Genomic DNA, 19,859 nt, shown 5'->3' on the forward strand with positions numbered 1-19,859 from the left:
ACTTCCGCTTAGGTCATGATCTCGCGGTTCGTGGGTTCAAGCCCCGCGTCGGGCTCTGTGCTGACTGCCAGCTCAGAGCCTGGAGCCTGTTTCAGAGTCTGTGACTCCCTCTCTCTCTGACCCTCCCCTGCTCACGCTGTCTCTCTCTCTCTCTCCTAGAAATAAATAAAACATTTAAAAAAAAAATAAAAAAAAATAAAAGTTTCTGACATTGTCACTTGCTGGCAAGGGAGCAAGATTCGTGGAAGCTCGGAGCTTTCTGCATCTATGATGAAAACCTTTTCATTTTGTACGTTGGGTTTCCTAGAACAGGCTGCTAAGTTACTGGACTTGTTTTTAAGGTTAGCTCAGTGTTTAAGCCGGCTCTAGCTCTCTACAGCTGTGTGCCCCCAATGTGGATCGTTTGAGTCTTTACACTTGAACCTAGTCCTCAACTCAGAAGTCATCTGTTTCCTTTTGTGTAACCAACTTAATACTGCAGAATTCTGACACATTTTGGATATTTTTAAGTTTCATAAATAGAAAAGGAGGCAACATATATATATATTTTAATATTTATTCTTATTATTTTTTTCAGTAAGAGAGAGGGAGACAGAGCACGAGTGGGGGAAGGGGAGAGAGAGGGAGACACAGAATCCGAAGCAGGCTCCAGGCTCTGAGCTGGCAACAGCACAGAGCCTGACGTGGGGCTCGAACTTACCAACTGTGGGATCATGACCTGAGCCTAAGTCAGGTGCTTAACCGATTGAGCCACCCAGGCGCCCAAAGGAGGCAACATATAAAAGGCACCTGCCTTGGAAATAAACTATAATTAAATTCCATAAAACCTCTATCTTAAAGAAAGGACTTTTTGTAATAAAGAATGGGATCCTAAACACGATCCACAAGGCTAAGTCTGTAATTATATATGAATTTGAGGATCTAATGTCTTTCTCCTTCACTCGAGAAGTCCCACGGTGAGCCAGGAATGGTCTTCTAAATGGGTAATAACATACCACATAACACTTATTTCAAATTCAGGAATTAATTCACGTAAGGTTAACATTAACGAGAATATACTAAGCTTCTGAACTGAGATGCTAAGTACTTTCCTAATCTTTGTACCAGAGCATCAAGGAGAATGAAAGACTGTGTGACACCACCACAAACACCACTTGTTTACTTAAAGCTCATTGTTTTAGGCCTGCCTACACCCGATCCCCCTGCATTTACTTGGGAGAAATTCACCTGTCACGGTTTTAAATTTGAAGCAAATCTGAATAAAAGAAAAACATGAGGCAGAGATCCCAGCACTATAGATGAAAGCGGATACTCCCTCTTATTTTCCTTCTATGTTAACTAACGTCCTGCTGTGGGGCTGAGAGAATGAATGTTCTAAATACTACTGAGCAGGTGTCCTTCAAGAACGCGAGCTTAAAAATTACTGAGAAATAAAATATCACACGTTTTAAAAGGGCCCCTACCTTGGGGCACCTGGGTGGCTCAGTCAGTTAAGCAGCCGACTCCGGCGCAGGTCATGGTCTCACGGTCTGTGGGTTTGAGCCCTGCGTCGGGCTCTGTGCTGACAGCTAGCTCAGAGCCTGGAGGCTGTTTCAGATTCTGTGTCTCCCTCTCTGCCCCTCCCCTGCTCATGCGGTCTCTCTCTCTCTTAGAAATTAATAAAAACAATAAAAAAAATTTTTTAATGCTAAAAATGCCGAGCAACCTCAATAAAGGAGGAGGGCTTACCGTCATGACTCTGAGAACGCCCCCGCCATCATTTACGGTCACTTTGTGGAGATTTCTTGACACGAGGCCTTGGAGGTCTTGGCTCTCCCACACGATTGTACCTTCAAAGCTCTTTTTGTGGAAAGATGAAGTACAGTCAGTTTCTTTATTGTCGTCATTGAGGTTTTAAGTAAGTCTTTAAAGAGAAATTAGATTCTTCCCCAATACCTACTGGTTAAAATGTGTATCCCAGCTACTCTAACCCACACTACTGTGGACATTTTGGTGTATATTCCCGTGTCATTTTTTTTTTCATGGCCATGTGAAAAAACTAAGTACAATCCTGCACTCCCCTGTTGTTTGTGTTTCCCACTACACCGAAGCGCCTCCAGACGCTACTGCGGCTGTTACAACCATCCTTTCTCATGAGTCTCCAACATGCCACGGCGTGCGTGCATCCCAAGTCACACAGACCCCTCCCTGCTGGCAGACATCTGGGCTCCATCAAATATCTAAGAGGGGCGCCTGGGTGGCTCAGTCCATTAAGCGTCCGACTTCGGCTCAGATCATGATCTCACAGTTCGTGAGTTTGAGCCTCGCATGGGGCTCTGTGCCGACAGCTCAGAGCCTAGAATCTGCTTCGGATTCTGTGTCTGTCTCTCTCTCTGCCCCTCTCCTGCTTGCACTCTGTCTCTCTCAAAAATAAACATTAAAGACAAAAAAATTTTTTAAATAGCCAGTAAATCATGTTTTGGTGTTAAATGCTTATTTTTCCCTAACAGTAAGGTAGATTTTCAGGGGTGAAATTACAGGGACAAGGAAGAGAGATATTTTATATGAATCTTGGGAAACAATGCCCAGTTGTTTTTTCAAAAGGAAATTATACTAATTTATAGTGTCTTTCCCAATTTACAAAAATACCAACTGCACTGTATTCTTCTAAGTATGGGATATCGGTAAAAGTAAAGAAGTTTGAATCAATTTCGAATTTTTTAAAAAATGTTTCATTTAATTGCATTTGATTTCTAGTGATGTTTATAAATCATACAGTCTCTTCTGGGAATTCTGGATCCAGGCATCTCTGCCATCTAGCTACAGAGTTTTCTATTTTTCTTATTCATCTGTGTTATCTTGTAATCAGTGACCCTGTGTATATATTATATGCTAAAATAGTTTTTCAGAATTGTTTGCCACTTAACACTATGGTTTTTTGTGTTTGAAACTAAAAGGTCCACAAGTATACTCTGGTTTCTCTTCAGATCGCATAAATCTTTCGCCTTTTACTCTGAAAGGCCCGCAAGTTTTATCTTGTCACAATCGACAAGCTTTTCTTTTGTGATTATTACTATTAACTTTTGGACTTAGAGAGTTACACTCCCCTGCCCTAGGTTTGATATGCATTTAAATCCCAGGGTTTTCTAATTTCTCAGTGGGAGCTCAGCTGCTCCTTCCACTGCTCAGGCTCCCTCCACAGTCAGCCCCTCGGAGAGGCTCGCTCCAGAGATCCAATGAAGGCAAGCAGCTCCCGCTTTTTCTTCTACCACATCAACCTTATTTTACTAACACCCCTTATCTCTCACTCTGCTCTCATTTACGTTCCTATTGTCAAACCGCTCCCACTAGAATGCAAGTACCAGGAGCGCAGGGATCTTATCAACCACCAGGTCCCCAGCACCTAGAATGGCTTGACATACAACAGGCACCCGAAAAATATTCACTCAGGGTCGAACTCAAAATTAATTGGAATGAATTTTGTTCTAGAGCACGAGTTAAAAGATAGAGCTTTAATATTCTTTTAAAAGTTTCACATATTAAAATGAAGAGATAAAAGTGCTTTAGTGTCCCAGTTAGCCAGGATTATAAGGAAACGGTACAAAATTCTATTTGTCCAACAAGCTAGGCCAGTGGTTTGAAAGTTGTTTTTTGTTGTTGTTTTTTTTTAAAGCACTACAGCTTCTCTGTGAGAACAGATAAAAACACTGACAGAGTCCGGATTCCCTACGCAGTCTGTCACTTTATATGCGGCTAAGGGGTCCTTCATCTGCACTGTTGGTGAGACACCGAATGCACGTTGAGCAGCTCTAGGGTTTCTGAGAGCAGGCCTCACACTCACACTGTGGGTCGTCACTGCCTGACCACGACAACAGAGAAAATGATGCCAACCTCACGGGGCTGCACAGAGTGTTAGTGACCACGCAGCACAGCCTCCTTGCCCAGCACAACAGAGCTTTATGACCACTGGGAAGAATGCAGAAAGTGAAGTGTCCCTTTGAAAGATCCATGGTCTTATCCTGGAAATAGGTGTGGATTTTTTCTATGTTCTCCCTGGGTGGCCTTAACTCTCTATTCAACTTGACACTGAACCTCAACTCTGTAGAAACAAACAGCAATCCCACAGAAGAAAAACACAAGACTAGGGAGAAATACACCAAATATGTTGGGAAACAGATGGGTAACATCATATCCTGTTAACTTTTCTCTATTTTGTCAAATTTTCAACAGTGAAAAATATTTTTCATACTTTTATGATCAGGAAAAAAAATTTTAATGAAACAAGTGTATACAACTAAATAAATGTGGGGTCAATCTTCTTTCAGGCAGAAGCCATTCTTTAAGCTTTTGAATGTCTACTACATAGCAGGCTCTGGGCTCTTCAAAGATCTGAAGAAACAAACCAGCTCATATCTTCAGATCATCACAACGTACCATGATACCTTCAGTAACAAAGGAAAGTCATTGTGCTTGCAGAGGTCAGACAAAATTTCAAATGACGGTGCGAACAGAGCTAAGTCTTGAAGGCATCGGAGTCAGACAAGTGAGAGGCAGACAAAATAACACATCACAAGGCAGACTTGAAAGAGCGCTGCCTGTTCAGAACAACCTCAGCGCTGCCGAGGCGCAAGGCTGAGGGCAGGAGAGGGGAAAGGTAGGCTAAGGTTGCCTGTGGCTTCTGTGAGAGTCTATCCCTTATCTGGAAGGCAGTGGAAAGCGCAAAAGTTTGCAAGCCCAGAGTGACACATCATAGCTGCATTTTAGAAAGGCCACTCGAGCAGCAGCACAGCCCCAGAGCCACTGACGGGGAGAAGGGGACGCATCCCAGGAGTCCAGGTAAGAAGGAGCAAGCACTTATTCAGACATTAAGACTGCCTTCCGAGAAACTGAAGGAGACAGAAATCTATGGAAAGATATTCAAGCTCACAGACTCGAAGTATTAATATGGTTAAACTGTCCATACTACTCAAAGCAATCTTCAGATTCAATGTGATCTCTACCAAAATTCCAATGGCTTTTCCACAGAAATACAATAAATAATACTAATATCTGTATGAAATCACAAAGAGACCCCAAATAGCCAAAGCAATCTGAAGAACAAAGCTGGGGCGCCTGAGTGGCTCGGTTGGTTGAGCATCTGATTCTTGATTTCAGCTCAGGTCATGATCTCCCAGTTCACATGGGACAGCCTGCTTGGGATTCTCTCTCTCACTTTTTCCTCTGCCTCTCCCCTGCCCCCCTCTCCTCCCCTCATAATAAACAAACATTAAAAAAAAACAGCCAGAGGGCATCATGCTTCCTTATTTCAAACTATATCACAAAGCTACTGCAATCAAAACAGCATGGTTTTGGCAAAAAACTGACACAAAGACCAACAGAACAGGAGAGCCCAGAAATAAACCCACACACGTACAGTCAACTGATTTACAAAAGAGGAGGCGAGAATATACAACGGGGAAAGGACAGTCTCTTCAATAGATGGTGTTGGGAAAAAGGGACAGCCACATACAAAGGAATTAAATGGGATTGTTACCTTGTACTAGACACAAAAATTAACTCAAAATGGCTTCAAGACATGATAAGACCTGACACCACAGAATAGGTAGTAAGCTCCTTGACACTGGACTTGACAATGATTTTTTTATTTAATACCAAAAGCAAGTATGGGCATGGAGGAGGACACTTGTGGGGATGAGCACTGAGTGTTATGTGGAAACTAATTTGACAATAAACTNCAAAGCTCCTACACAGCAAAGGAAACCATCGACAAAATGAAAAGGCAGCCTATGGATGGGAGAAAATATTTGTAAGGAGTGAATATCCAAAATATATAAAGAACTCCTACAGAACAACAAAAATCCAAACAATCTGATTAAAATATGGGCAGAAGATCTGAACAGACGTTTCCGAAGACGACATATAGCCAAGAGACACATGAACAGATGCTCAACATCACTCACCATCAGAGAATGTCCCCTCATACCGGCTACAGTGGTGACTACCATCAGACAAGGAACAAGTGCGTGGACAAGGATGTGTAGAAAAGGGAAACAGTGGCTGAAGCCATCGTGGAAAACAGTATGGAGGGTCCTCAAAATATTAAAATAGAACTACCCCCACGATCCAGTAATTCCACTTCTTTATCCAAAGGAAATGAAAACACAATATCTTGGAAAGATATCTGCACCACCATGTTCACTGCAGTATTATTTACAACAGCCAAGGCATGGAAGCAACCCAAGTGTCCACAGATGAATGGATAAAGAAGATGTGATGCGCAAACACACGCACAGAGGGAATTATTCAGCCATAAAAAGGAAGGAAACCTTGCCATTTACAACATGGATGGAACTTGAGGGCAGTCTGCTAAAGGAAATAAGTTAGATAAAGGCAAATCCCGTATGATTTCACTTATATATGGGCTCTAAAATGCTTTTTAAAAGCCAAAGACAAAACACCGAACTCACAGAGAGAGAGAACAGATGGGTGGTTGCCAGAGGCATGGGCTGGGCGGATATGCAAAATGGGAGAAGGGGGTGAAAAGGTACAAATTTCCAGTTATAAAATAAATAAGTCCTGGGCATGTAATAATGTGCAGCACGGTGACCACAGTTAATAATGTTGTGTTGTGTATCTGAAGGTTGCTAAGAGGATCTTAAAAGTTCTTGTCACAAGAAAAGAAATGGGATGGTGGTGATGGATGTTAGACTTAGATCATTCTGCAGTGTTGAATCATTATGTTTGTAACACCTGAAACTAATATGTTATATGTCGATTACATCTCCATTTAAAAATTAAGACTGCTTTCTGAGTTGAATGAAATGCTTACATTAAAGAAAACAATGTCCTTAATAACTGAGAAGTGCTCTGAGGTTCAAGCTTAATTAGTAAAAATCAGTATCTTAAAACAACGTATCAAGTGGCCAAACCCGAAAAAGCTGGTTAAGAGACATTTTGGCAATGTAGCAATGTCCAGTGGGAGGAGGACACAGGAATTGGAAGGTCCTACCTGAATGAGCCACGTACCACTGCTGTAATCAAATTCAATGATCAAGCCAAGCACTGTTCAGATTTGGGTTTTTTGGTCCCTGAGATCCCAGTTAGGAGACCCACAGCCAGGGGTCATGACTTTCAAATGAAACAAGCTAATAATCCCCATTCATGATGAGTGAATGGACACTCTGGTTTACAAACTGGTCCTCTGTGAATTTATTCAGTGTCATTCAGTGAGAATCTGATCATCTCGAAGTGAACTCACCGGAAGGTCAGTACCAGAACCTGAGAGCTAAGTCCTAGACCCTTGACAATGGGAGGCTGCTTTGGGTTAATCATGTGTCTTTCTCCTGGCAAAACAGTCTCTTGCCTTTGGTGTACTGTCCTCTAAAACGTTAACAGTGATAAAGTTTGGAAAAACTGATACCAGATCTGATCAGGAGAAAGAACTGATAGGATTTAGTGAGTGCCTGGATAGGAGAGCTGAAGATAAATCCCACGATTCTGGTTTGGATGCTTGGGAAAAACGATACTAGTACCCAAGACTGAAAATACAGGGGAAGAGGAGAGTGGATGGGATGGAGATGGTATTATAATTAATAATAATAATAAATTATATATATTATTATTATGACACCACCGTTCGAATGCCCTTCGGACATTCATGTGGAGAAGGTCAGTAGGCAGCAGAAGTATGTACCTAAGAGAAATGTGGACTAGAGTTGGATTTAAGAACCATTAGCAAACAGAGGGTAATTGATAGAATTTGCCTAAGAAGAAGGAGTAAAAGAAACAGAAAGCCAGGTATCAAATCCTAATGATTAAGAGGAAAGCGAGAGGGGCATCTAGCTGGCTCAGTCGATGGAATATGAGACTCTTAATCTTGGGATTGTGAGTTTGAGCCTCGCGCTGGGTGCAGAGATCACTTAAAATCTTTTTTAAAAAGAGGAAAACAAAGTCCCTAGGGAAGGAGGGGATAATGAAGTCCCTATGGAAGAAGGACTGGGCCGGATGCGGCTGAACCAGAAGAATGTGTATCGTAGAAGCAAAGAGAAAGATGCAATCAGGAAAGCTAAGGGCAGAAAGTGTGCCCTGGAGCTGGGTCCCTGGTATCTTAGTGACTGCAGTTTCGGATGAACCCTACCCTAACTAAAAGCTATAAGGACCAAATAAAAACGCTTCCCCTTGAAAGTATATATCTAGAAACTACAACAAGTAATTCTCTGTCCCGTCCGCTCAGCGGACATTGACCTTTATTTGCCTTGCCGTTTCCCATGGCACCCAATGGCGGTCTCCCCAGGACTGGGTTAGGACAACAGCAACAGTGCGGACTACACTGAGGACTTGCCAGAACAACTGCCTGGCCCCCAAACGATCCTGCTCTCTCGGCTGAACTTCCATATCCCTGCCGGTGCTGCCTGCTCCTCCTCCAGCGCACGGCTCAATTCCTACCTCCAACTTCTCTCCCAGGCCTCCTCTCGGCTCTGAGCCAAAGGAATTAGAAAGCCAGGGATCTCTTCAGATGAGAAACAGTGTGTTTATGGCAGTTCTCTGCAAAAAAAAAACAAACCCTAAAACCCACACAGAAGCTGGGAACAGCGTGGCGTAGGCTGCAGAAATGAGATCTAGTAAGCCATCTCACCCATCATGCTAGCGCCCTCCACAATGCCTTTCGCATGTTGTTAATTCTTGCGTGTCCTATTTCTAACTTCTCATCCAAAGCAACAGAGTAGCTTCAATCTACTGTATTTTCACACCTGTAAAAAACTTTCAACAGTTCTTTTATGGACTGGAGAAATGACTACATCTAAAGAATTTCAACCTGCCAAAACAGTAAGTGTGTAAGTGCCCACGCTGCTAACAATGTCGTGTCTGGTGACTCGGGTGAACAAAAGTAGTCTTTTCACCGAAATTAGTTTCAGGTTTCAACTGCACTGTTCAGGAAGATACAAAATTAGAGAAATATTTTAAGAGAAGCACACAGCAGTCTCCATTTAAATTCGTGGCTCCCACTGAGATTTATGCTTTAGCGAGTCACAGAACGAAAACATTACAGGAGATCTGCTTACTTGAGAAGCTCTATGGCTGACACGTTACTCCAGGAGGCTGTGAAATACGGAGCGAGTAAGACGATGCGCAGATCATCTACTACTCTCTCGAAAATGGCCCAAGTGATGTTTTTCTTCTGTCATCCTGTGCTGATGATATGCGGGCAAACCATTCATCGCTATCGCTTTGTCTGTGCTAATAAACCTGTGCTAATAAATTAGGCTTGAAGCAACAGAAATGAGTATCTACGCACAATATGGTTTCAACAAAAATGGGAGTTTGTGGAAAAGGACAGAGTTTTTAGAGAGTGTTTTGTTTTTATAAAGCTAATACATATTTATTACAGAACATTTAAAAAAGACACAAAAAGAAGAAAACAATCATCCACAATCCTACCTCCTCACCACGAGGTATGGCCTCTGTTAAAGAACTGCATGTTTTTATTTATTTATTTATTTTTAAATAGACTCTTTTTTTTTAATGTTTTATTTATTTCTAGGAGAGAGAGAGAGAGACAGCATGAGCAGGGGAGGGTCAGAGAGAAAGGGAGTCACAGACTGAAACAGGCTCCAGGCTCTGAGCTAGCTGTCAGCACAGAGCCCGACGTGGGGCCCGAACCCACGAACCGCAAGACCATGACCTAAGCGAAAGTTGGACGCTTAACTGACTAAGCCACCCAGGTGCCCCTTAAAAGAAAAAGTATTACTTAGGAGTAATGAAAAACAAAAAGTCAATTTAGCTTGAAGCTTAAAGTGACATAAAGATCACCACCAGGCCATGGGCATGAAAAATCTTAACTAAGATGGCCACTCACCGTCCTGACGTTAGTACCTACTGCTAGTTCACCATCCTGACCTTGAGCCAGTTCTTATTTTGAAAACTTCAAAGCTACAGAAAAGTTGAATATAACACCCAAATCACCTAGACCCACCAAGTGTCAACATTTGGTCACATCTGCTTTATCTCTGTTTACACACATACTTTTCTGTTCTTGCTTGTTGTTGAAAAACTTGAAAACGTGGACATCGTGACATTTCACCTCTAAGTACTTCAACATGTATTTCCAAAGAACAAGGACATTCTAATGGAAAGTAATTAATTTTTGTGGACTAATCAAAATCCCTAATTCTTTCCAGCTGACCAAGATAATGGGCCAGACTCCATAAAACTGATTAGCCTGAAGTATTAAAGCTTATTTTCTTCCTCTTTGCATCACACTGTGACTCCTTCCTCTTTTTTTAAAAAGTTTATTTACTTTGAGAGAGACAGAGACAGTGCATGCAGGGGAGGAGCAGAGAAAGAGGGAGAGAGAGAATCCCAAGCAGGCTCCATGCTGTACGTGAGGAGCCTGATATTCCTTTCATGAAGAGGAAAGCGCCCACAACAAAGAATTAATCTGGCTCAAAATGTTGATGGTGGCAAGATTTAGAAACTCTTTAAGAGGAAGGGGTCAGGGTGTCTGGGTGGCTCAGTTGGTTAAGCTTCCTACTCTTGGCTTAGGCTCAGGTCATGATCTTGTGGTTAGTGAGTTTGAGTCCCACATCAGGCTTGCTGCTGTCAGCCTATCAGCACAAAACCCACTTTGGATCTTCTGTCCCCCTCCCTCTCCCCTGCTTGTGCTCCCTCAAAAATAAACAGAAATATTTTTAAAAATTAAAATAAACAAACAAAACAAAGAATGGCTTCCTTCAAAAGCTGAGATCCAACACGTAGCCAATGCTACGTAGCTAAGCCACTCCTCTTAACAAGAAGATGCCTTTGATGGTACATACTTCATGTAACAAAGAAAAAAGTTCATATATGAAACTAAAAGGAATACAAGGACCACGAAAACAGGCACTCTCACATAACGCTCATCACTCAAACGAATACAAACTGCTAAGCTGCCCTCCAGAAAGAAATCGTATATCTTAAAAATGTGTATAAAGTCCAAACCAGCAACTTATGCTAAGGAAATAACCAGTTACGTACACCAAAGAGTAAGGAGCATAAGGATGTTCGCTACAGGTTTCTGCGTAACACCGAGAAACTGGAAACTTTTTCCCAGTGCGTTTTAGTTTCACTTTCATTTAAAATGTTTTTAAGCGGAAGTTCACATACGGGCAAAATGAAGGCGATCTTTTCACATCTACAGAATTAACACAGAGTTTAAACCACCTGTTCTACACTGCAAAGCCCCACAGCATACTGAGAGATGTGCTGCACAAGTAAACCGAACCACAAGACCAGCGGTAAGAAGATGTCTCTTGGTTAGTGGGCTGTCTAGCTTCCGCGTTTTAGCTCGGCTTTGATGTTGCAGCATGAACTCTCCAGGAGATCTAAAGTGATTCCCAGAGATGCCTGGGAACCCGATCCCCAATGTGGTTCCAAAGCACTGAGGAATGGCCTCAGAGCAGACTGACCCCGCCTGGAAAGACTGAGGCTGATGGATGAGGGATCTGGTCACGCCCAAGCACACAATGCTCCGCAGCCCGACCGTGGCTTCGCTGCAGGACTGATGAGGGCGATTGGCAGGCGGGTGACGGGCTCTCTAGAACACATGAACTTAAAACTAGACCTGGAAGGATCTAGAAGGGGACACCTCTTTTCAGACAAGTTCCTAGGGAGCTTTATTCATCTTGGAAACGTGGCCGATCTCTCTGCAGTTATCCTGTCTGCACTCACCATCCCCATCTTTAGATAAGGAAACTACTTGACTTCTTTAATTGGTGTCTGCATCTGGTATTTCCATCAGGCCGTACCTATTACTATCGTTTGGCATTAAAACAGTCATGCAGTTCCCTACTCTGCTAAATAAACCATGGTAACATACAGTGCTTTCCAAAGAGTGTGGTCTGGCAACTCCTGGGGCTCTGTGGCAGTCGGGTGCAGAGAACCACGTCTCAGTACGCACACGCTGCGGTAGCCTCACCTACGCTCCTCGTGCAACAGAAAACTGAGCACCTGTCTCTGTAGAACGTAACCCTGGCCTACGAAGGACCAAGCCGGTACCACAGCCTCTTCGTTACCCCACATACCTCGGGCAAGATGAACTGCTCCACGGGCTTGTACCACAGCTTGTTCACCTGCACACCACAGCTCGGAGGACTAAAACGGGCGACGAAGAGGGCCTCCTACAAATGCAGAGGGGAGGAGAAGGCAAGAAATAGGGGGGAGAAAAGACAAAAAGAAAAGACTTCATGTTAGTGCATCTGCAGCAAGTTTGCAAACATCTTCTGTCTTGGTCGGTGTAATCCTTGACGGCCCCAGCCATGGTTAATACGGGTCTCCTGTCATTTAGACATTGCATTTTCCAGTGCAGTCGTGGTTATCAAATAGATATTTAAGATAACAAAAGCTGTCATGAAGTTCTAAAACACGAAGTAGGGACAGCCTGGATGGCTCAGATAAGTATCTGACTTCAGCTCAGTTCATGATCTCGAGGTTTGTGAGTTCGAGCCCCGCATCGGGCTCTGTGCTGGCAGCTCAGAGCCCGGTACCTGCTTCAGATCCTGTGTCTCCCTCTCTCTCTGCCCCTCCCCGACTCACGGTGTCTCTCAAATACATTTTAAAAACATTAAAAAAAAAAGATTCAAGAGTAATCCTAATTTCTAGATCAGGATAACAGTGGAATCCAGAGACCTATTGTTTTAGTTACATGTTTGAGTTTTTGTGTCAGTGGAGCTTTTAACCACAATAAAACACAAACTCCCATACCTGAGTCATTTCATAAAGCTCTCTCACTGTAGTTATAATGGCTGGAATCATTGGTAGATTTGTTCCCTCCTGCTTACATTTATGTAATTAAGCACATTCACCAACTACAGATTCTTTAGAAAAAGCAGGAATTTAGAAAAAGGATTCTTTAGAAAAAGCAAAAAAAAAAAAATTTAAGCTTAAATTGATTTACATATTTACTAGTTGCTCTCTAACACTGTATCTGTTAGTAACAATTAACATTCACAGTAATACAAAAATAAGCTTCATGAGGCCTAAAAAACCGGAGTTCTTCTACAGATAACAATTCTTCTATAGATAACAATTATGAACACTGGACAAAACAGAAAAAAGATGCTCTGAAGGTACTGGAATGTGAATAGGCTGAAACTGAAGGAAAATCAATACTAGGAAGAAAGAACAGCACATTTAAAAAATGATTTTCTTCATCTGAAGGCACACCTTGTGGGGGCAACCAGAAATTTTAATTAAAACCTGCCATTATTCTGGTTGAAAAATATCCAAGGACAGAGTTGGGGCAAACACATCAGCTACAAAGTGAGAAAAATCCCCAAAAGGAAAGGGTCAAAAAGAGAGAGTCCTAAATTCTTTACATAAATTCTGCCCAAATCCATGACTGACTCATGACATCCACATTCAAAGCGGAATCCAAGTAGCGCACCAAAGTCCCGAAGAACTGAACAGAGATTTCAGCTGCTGCCCACTGCAAGGGAGAAAAAGTCTAAAGTCTCTCTCAGCCAATGTAGCTGCCTGCCAAAAACAAACAAAACATCGATACTCTTCATGGAATATAATAAGATCCAGAGACCCTGCAATGAATTATTCACAATATCTAGGATATAATCCAAAATTACTTGATATAAGATACACCACAAAACTGTCATCCATGCTCAAGAGAAAAGATGATAATCGATAAAGACAGACTTCAACATGATTCAAATACGAGAATAAACAGACGGGATTTTAAAGCCATTATTATAACTAAGGTCAAAGCTGCAAAGAAAATATGTTCAAAATGAATAAACACAGGAAATTTTAGAGAAATAAAACGACAAAAGAGAATTGAAGGGAAATTCTGGAACTGAGAAGTACAATATTGAAAATAAATTCACTGACGAGTTTGAACAGATTTGAGATGGTGGAAGAGTCAGTGAATCTGAATACAGATTGATGGAAATGATTGAATATGAAAAAAAGAAAAAAACATTTATTTAAATGTGCACAGACAGTCTCATGATCTGGACAACAACGCCAAAAGGTCTAATAGACATGAAATTGAAATTCGGAAGGAGTGGAGAAAATGCGGCTGAGCAAACTTTTTTGAAGAAATAATAGCTGAAGGTTTCCCAAATTTGGTAAAAGACAAACTTACAGATTCAGGAAAGTTGGCAAACCCTGAGCGGAATAGACACAAAGAAAACGCCACACCAAAGTACAACACAATCAAGCTGCTTAAAACCAAGTATAAAGAGAAAATTTTCCAAGCAGCCAGGAAAAGCAAGCAAAAACCACATCCCATGTATCATCCCCGGGAGCAATAGGAAGGCTAGCTGGCTTCTCACCCGAAACAGTGGAGGCCAGGAAATGTTGAACGGACATCTTAAAAATACCGAAGAGAAAAAAAAAAAAAAATCAACCCAGAATTTTTATATCAGAAAATATTCCATAAGAAAAAAAGGAGGGGCGGGGGACAGAATAAAGGCAAAATAAAAACATTTTCAGAAAAAGGAAAACTAGGCAAATTCATTACCAGTAAATTTGTGTGTTCAGGAAACTTCAATATTCAGGAAGGAATGAAGAGCACCGGAAATGGTAGATGTCTGTGTGGGCAAATCTAAAAGACTATACCTTCTCTAAATTACTTTCATACACATTTGGCTGTTTAAAGCAAAAGCTGTAACATTCTTCTTATATTTGACATGAAAGGGTACAGCATCAATTTTCATCAATTTTCAGAAAAATGAAAAATTTAGGATGTATATTGTAATCTTTCTGTCAACCACACACACACCCCATACAAAGAGCTGTAGCTGAAAGCACAACAGAGAGATTAAAATGGAATTCTAAAAAATACTCAAACCCAAAGAAGGCAGGAAAAGAAGAACAAAGGTAAAAACAGTGGAACAAACTGAAAACTAATAGCAAAATGAAAAACAGAAATCCAGCCACTTCAATAATTGCATTAAATGTAAATGGATAAACACTTCATGTAAAAAAGTAGAGATTCACAGACTGGATTTGAAAGGAAGACCCAACTACAAGCTGTCCTGAAGAAACACAATTTCTAGCAACATTAAAAAAAAAAAAGATATATCATGACCAAGACAAATAGGAGGTAGGTTTAACATTTCAAAATGAATAAATGTAATTCATCCCACTAACAGAATAAAGAGCAAGAACACAGGAAACATTCTATATGCTGACTATCAGGAGAACGCATAAACATACTGCTGGAATACAACTCAGCCAAAAAAAAAAAAAAAAAAAAATGGAAAAGGGATGGGGCGCTGGCTGGCTCAGTTGGTAGATTATGTCCTCTTGACCTGAGGTTTGTGAGTCCAAGCCCCACACTGGGCATAGATCTCACTTAAAAAAAAAAAGTAAAAGAAAAGGGAAAATTCACTAATACATACAAGAACATGGATGGGTTACAAAAACAGGTTGAGTGAAAGAAGCCTTACACAGGAGAGTACTTTTTGATTCTATTTACATATAAAACCCCACAATAGGCAAAACTAGTCAATGGTAACAGGCAAAAAAAGCTGCCTCTAGAAAAGGGGATGGGGGACAAGAGTCTAGGTTACACAGCTTTATGCAGTTTAAACTGACTGAAGGGTGCTTGACTGGCTCAGTCAGAAGAGTATGGGACTCTTGATCTCGAGGTCATGAGTTTGAGCTCCACATGGGATGTAGAGATTCCTTAAATAAAACTTTAAAAAGTAAATAAAAATTAAAAACCACAAACAAACCATAAAGTCTAGTTAATGATATGCATGCTGAAGTGTTTAGGGTCAAAGTGTACCAATGCCTGAAACTGACTCTGAAACTCAGTAAGGAAAAAATAAGATAGATCGAAAAATAACTATGTATATGATAAAGCAAATGCAGCAAAATGTTAACTACTGTACAAATTAGGTAGGTATACGGGTGCTCACTGTAGAATTCCTCCAAGATTTCTATAGTTTAAGACCCACAAGTTTATCTTTTCAAATACAATTTCTTGCTGATATACTTCAGATGTGCTCTGTGAACAAATCAGATTTCCCCACGTATCAGGAACGGAGTAATAATAAGCCCAGTTGTTTTAAACTTTCATTCCCTCTACATCCTCCTTACAAAAGACGTTTGGAGCAGCTGTCAGCCTTGCATTCTAGCGATAGGCGTCTAGGGTTGGAACAGAGACAATAATACTCGCTTACACCTTAGAGTCCCAAAGTTTCTACATTCATTATCAACTTTTATAATTCCTTAGGCTTTAGGGGATTTTAGGTGGAATTTCTAATCTAGTCCAATTTTTTTTCTTTTCTAGATACAACATATTTATTCTCCATTGGTATTCTCTTCCCAAACCAGCATATTAATATATTACACTAGCATGTATCCGATTAGTAAGGGAAGTCTTCCAACCAGATGGAATTATGGAGTCTCCCAACCTACTAAATGCCATAAGGAAAAAGCTGGTATTTTTTAGAAAGAAAAATGGGGAAAATCTTGTAAAAATCACAGTGCATACCTCTTGTTCTGCCTGATAAAGCCTGACCGTGATGTTCCTCTGGAAACCCACATCGCTGGCATCATAAAACACCCCGAGGCTGGTAATAACAATCGGGTAGAGAACTCGGAAGCTCACGCTGACAACCTGGTCCTCAGAAACCCCTGATGAGGTGTCTTCAGAAAGACTGAATGCTTCAATTTCCTGGTTCAAAACTAAGACGTAATGAGAAAAGGAGTTTTATACAACCAAACAAGTATAATCTTGTAACTCACAAATGGCAGTAATTAAAAAAAAAATTCTCCAGAAATACGGCTGCTTCCAAGGAACAAAACCAAACTTATTTTGAAATTTAAGAATAAAGTTTTCAGACACATCTAGATTATCAAAACGACTTTAGTAAGTTTTTATATACACAGGTGTGCATATATATGTCCAAATGCCACAGAGGCATATTATCACAGTGTCTATTAGGAAAGGCTGGATAAATAGGGATATTAAAAACAGTACCTAATGCAGTCATAAATAATGAGAAAATATAGTCTTGCTCTGCAAATTCCAAAATTCCTATTTCGTGTTGGGTAATTTAAAATATTTGTGATGTCATAAGACAAAAGTACTTGGGGTGCCTGGATGGCTCAGTCGGTTAAGCGTCCGACTTTGGCTCAGGTCATGATCTCACGGTTCATGGGGTCGAGCCCCGCGTCGGACTCTGTGCCGACACCTCAGAGCCTGGGGCCTGCTTCAGATTCTGTGTCTCCTTCTCTCTCTGACCCTCCCCTGTTCACAATGTTTCTTTCTGTCTCTCAGAAATAAATATGACATTAAAAAATATTTTTTTAAAAGACAAAAGTACTTGAAATCACTTCCAGTAACACTGAGCAACTGTATGTAATACTGATAAGAGAGAAGCACGCTACACAGAGTAAGCCTTTCTGATCACATCCCATGGGCCACGTCCCATCTTCATAACTGTACTATGTAATCATGTGGCATTATTTGGCATTATGGGTTACAATACAGAGGCCTGGGGATTTAAATGACTCACCCAAGGTCACAGATAGTGGCAGAGCCATGCATCAACCCCACATTTACTGACCTTACTCAGTGCACTTTCCACTCCCCTGTCTAAATCAAAGCCAAAAACTGTCCTTTTCAAATAATGTTTTTAATTACCATAAATGAATCAGGACCAAGTACATGAAGCAGTTCACACGGCTGAGAATATCGGTGCCACTTTGTGAAATAGTATAAAAACCTATTCTACAAGATTTTATCAGAGTTCTTTGTATCTTTTAGAGCTGTGGCTTTCCAATTTTGCTGCTCACGCAACCCCATCAGTTAAGCATTTGTATATACACTGGTATATTTACTTATAAAATATGCACATATATTATTGTTACCACTGTATTCAGTCTTTACAAATATTACATTTGATTTTGAGGTAAAGAGAAATTCTGTTTTCTTCCAACACCCAGTGGATCATTTGGATCTCTACCTTAGAATTTCTAGAATGCTTTTTTACACTTAACAGATGCTCAGTAAAATGTGATTAAATGGAATTGATGGCTCCTACCCAATGCCATACATGAGCGGGAGGACGGAAAGGGAGGATACACATTTTATCACGGGCTGGGCAAACACTGGCCGGAGAGTCTAGGGGCCAAATAAACTGGCCGACAGCAGCTTTCCTTTTTCATATACTCAGTAAATTTAAGATATTCAAAGTATAAGCATGTATGTTAAAGGCCCGTAGGTTAAGCACATTATAGCATAACTACGTATCTTTCTAAAACAGATGAACCCTGGACTTCAGGCTACCCAGACACAGGAAGCTGTGTTACTTCGATACTACTGTTAATCAAAACTTCTACACACCCAGAGTATCATGGTGATTATTAGCACTCATAATGAGCTTAAGGTATTGAAATAAACCTAACTGCTGTTTGAGTCAGCAGAAAAGATAAAATTAGAGTTAATATAAATTTAGTTACACGTATTTTCTAAAAATTTATGAAGTAGGTACTACATATATGGAAATCTTCTATTCATCGACAGCTCCACTCCTTTACTATTAATGAACAGTAACACTTAAAATTATAAAAGCCTGGTTAATTTAAGGTGAGATTTTTAAAAATTGGATTTGGTTTTGGATTTCAGATGTAATTCGTTCTGGGCTACTCTGACGTCACCGGTAACATGACATTTTATTAGGTTCATGGTTCCCCTGGGACTCCAGGGCAAGCTAAGAGACCTTCTCCCGAGAGAAACACAATTGCCCATGAAATTGTACTTGCAACGTTAACTAGAAGACTGTAAGGAAGAAATCTCTGCTTTACACTACAGACCTGAAAATATGGTACAATTTATTTAAAAAGCTGATTAAAACTGAACTTTATAAAAGGCAAGTTTTTAAAAATAACTTTAACTACCTACCAGGTCCCAAGAACTATTCTAAATATTATATACACATCGACTTATTTCATCCTGTCAGTCCCTACAAGGTAAGAACTTTCATGCCCAGTTTATGGATGATGAAACTGAGACACGGAGTGCCTGAGTGGCTCAGTAGGTTAAGCGTCTGACTTTAGCTCAGGTCATGATCTCGCAGTTTGTGGGCTTAAGCCCCATGTTGGGCTCTGAGCTGACAGCTTAGAGCCTGGAGCCTGCTTCGGATTCTGTGCCTTCCTCTCTCTGCCCCTCTCTGGCCTTCTCTCTCCCTCTCAAAAATGAATAAACATTAAAAAAAAGAAACTGAGGCACAAAGCAGGTAAGTAACTGATCAAAGGTCATACACATAGAAAAGGCAGAGCCTAGATTTAAAGCTGTGGAGCCTGACTCTGAAGCCCACACTCTTAACTATCGCTGCTTATAAAAGCTAGATGTATATAATCATATAGGTTTGACAAATCTCAAAATACCAGAAGTCTAATCAGCACATTTAAAGCTGAAAAGTTTAATCTTCCTTAGAAACACAGCTGAACATAATAGGAAATGTGGAAAAAGAAAGATAAATGGTTATTACAATCAGCAATTTCCTAAAATCAGTTTCCTAGTAACAGAGGAAATCGAATCAGTACCATCTCTCTTCCTCCTCAATCAAACTCCCACAAATCTTTAACTATAAGGAATGCAAAATATTACTCATATTTAAAATTTTGTACTATTTGCTTCTTTTGCATAAGTTTAGGCAATAATCCTAAGAGAAATCCGATTCACAGTATTTGTATCAACATTACTCCAACTTGATGAGACAGTGAGTGAGCAGTTATCTCCAAGTTCAAGGTTCAGTTATTCAGGACTTATCTAGGTGTAAGGAATCTCTGGAGGGACGCATCTGCATCATACTGAACAGCAAACTCTCCTGGATCCTGAAATTATGTACATCTATAAAGACTCCTCACAGATA

At 40.7% G+C, this 19,859-nt stretch overlaps 1 protein-coding gene across 1 annotated transcript in view; it reads right to left on the reverse strand.

Moving 5' to 3' along the window:
* Positions 1-19,859, reverse strand: part of B3GALNT2 (beta-1,3-N-acetylgalactosaminyltransferase 2) — a 50,878-nt gene that overhangs the window by 12,819 nt on the left and 18,200 nt on the right. The window contains exons 5-7 of the mRNA XM_077751734.1: positions 16,472-16,665; positions 12,039-12,134; positions 1,729-1,839 (exon numbers count right to left, since the gene is read on the reverse strand). Of these exons, the coding sequence (XP_077607860.1) occupies positions 1,729-1,839; positions 12,039-12,134; positions 16,472-16,665 (401 nt within the window). The remainder of the gene's footprint in view (positions 1-1,728; positions 1,840-12,038; positions 12,135-16,471; positions 16,666-19,859) is intronic.

The sequence above is a fragment of the Crocuta crocuta genome, unplaced genomic scaffold (genome assembly GCF_008692635.1).
Source record: "Crocuta crocuta isolate KB4526 unplaced genomic scaffold, BGI_CrCroc_1.0 scaffold59-1, whole genome shotgun sequence".
In the NCBI taxonomy this organism is placed as follows: domain Eukaryota; kingdom Metazoa; phylum Chordata; class Mammalia; order Carnivora; family Hyaenidae; genus Crocuta; species Crocuta crocuta.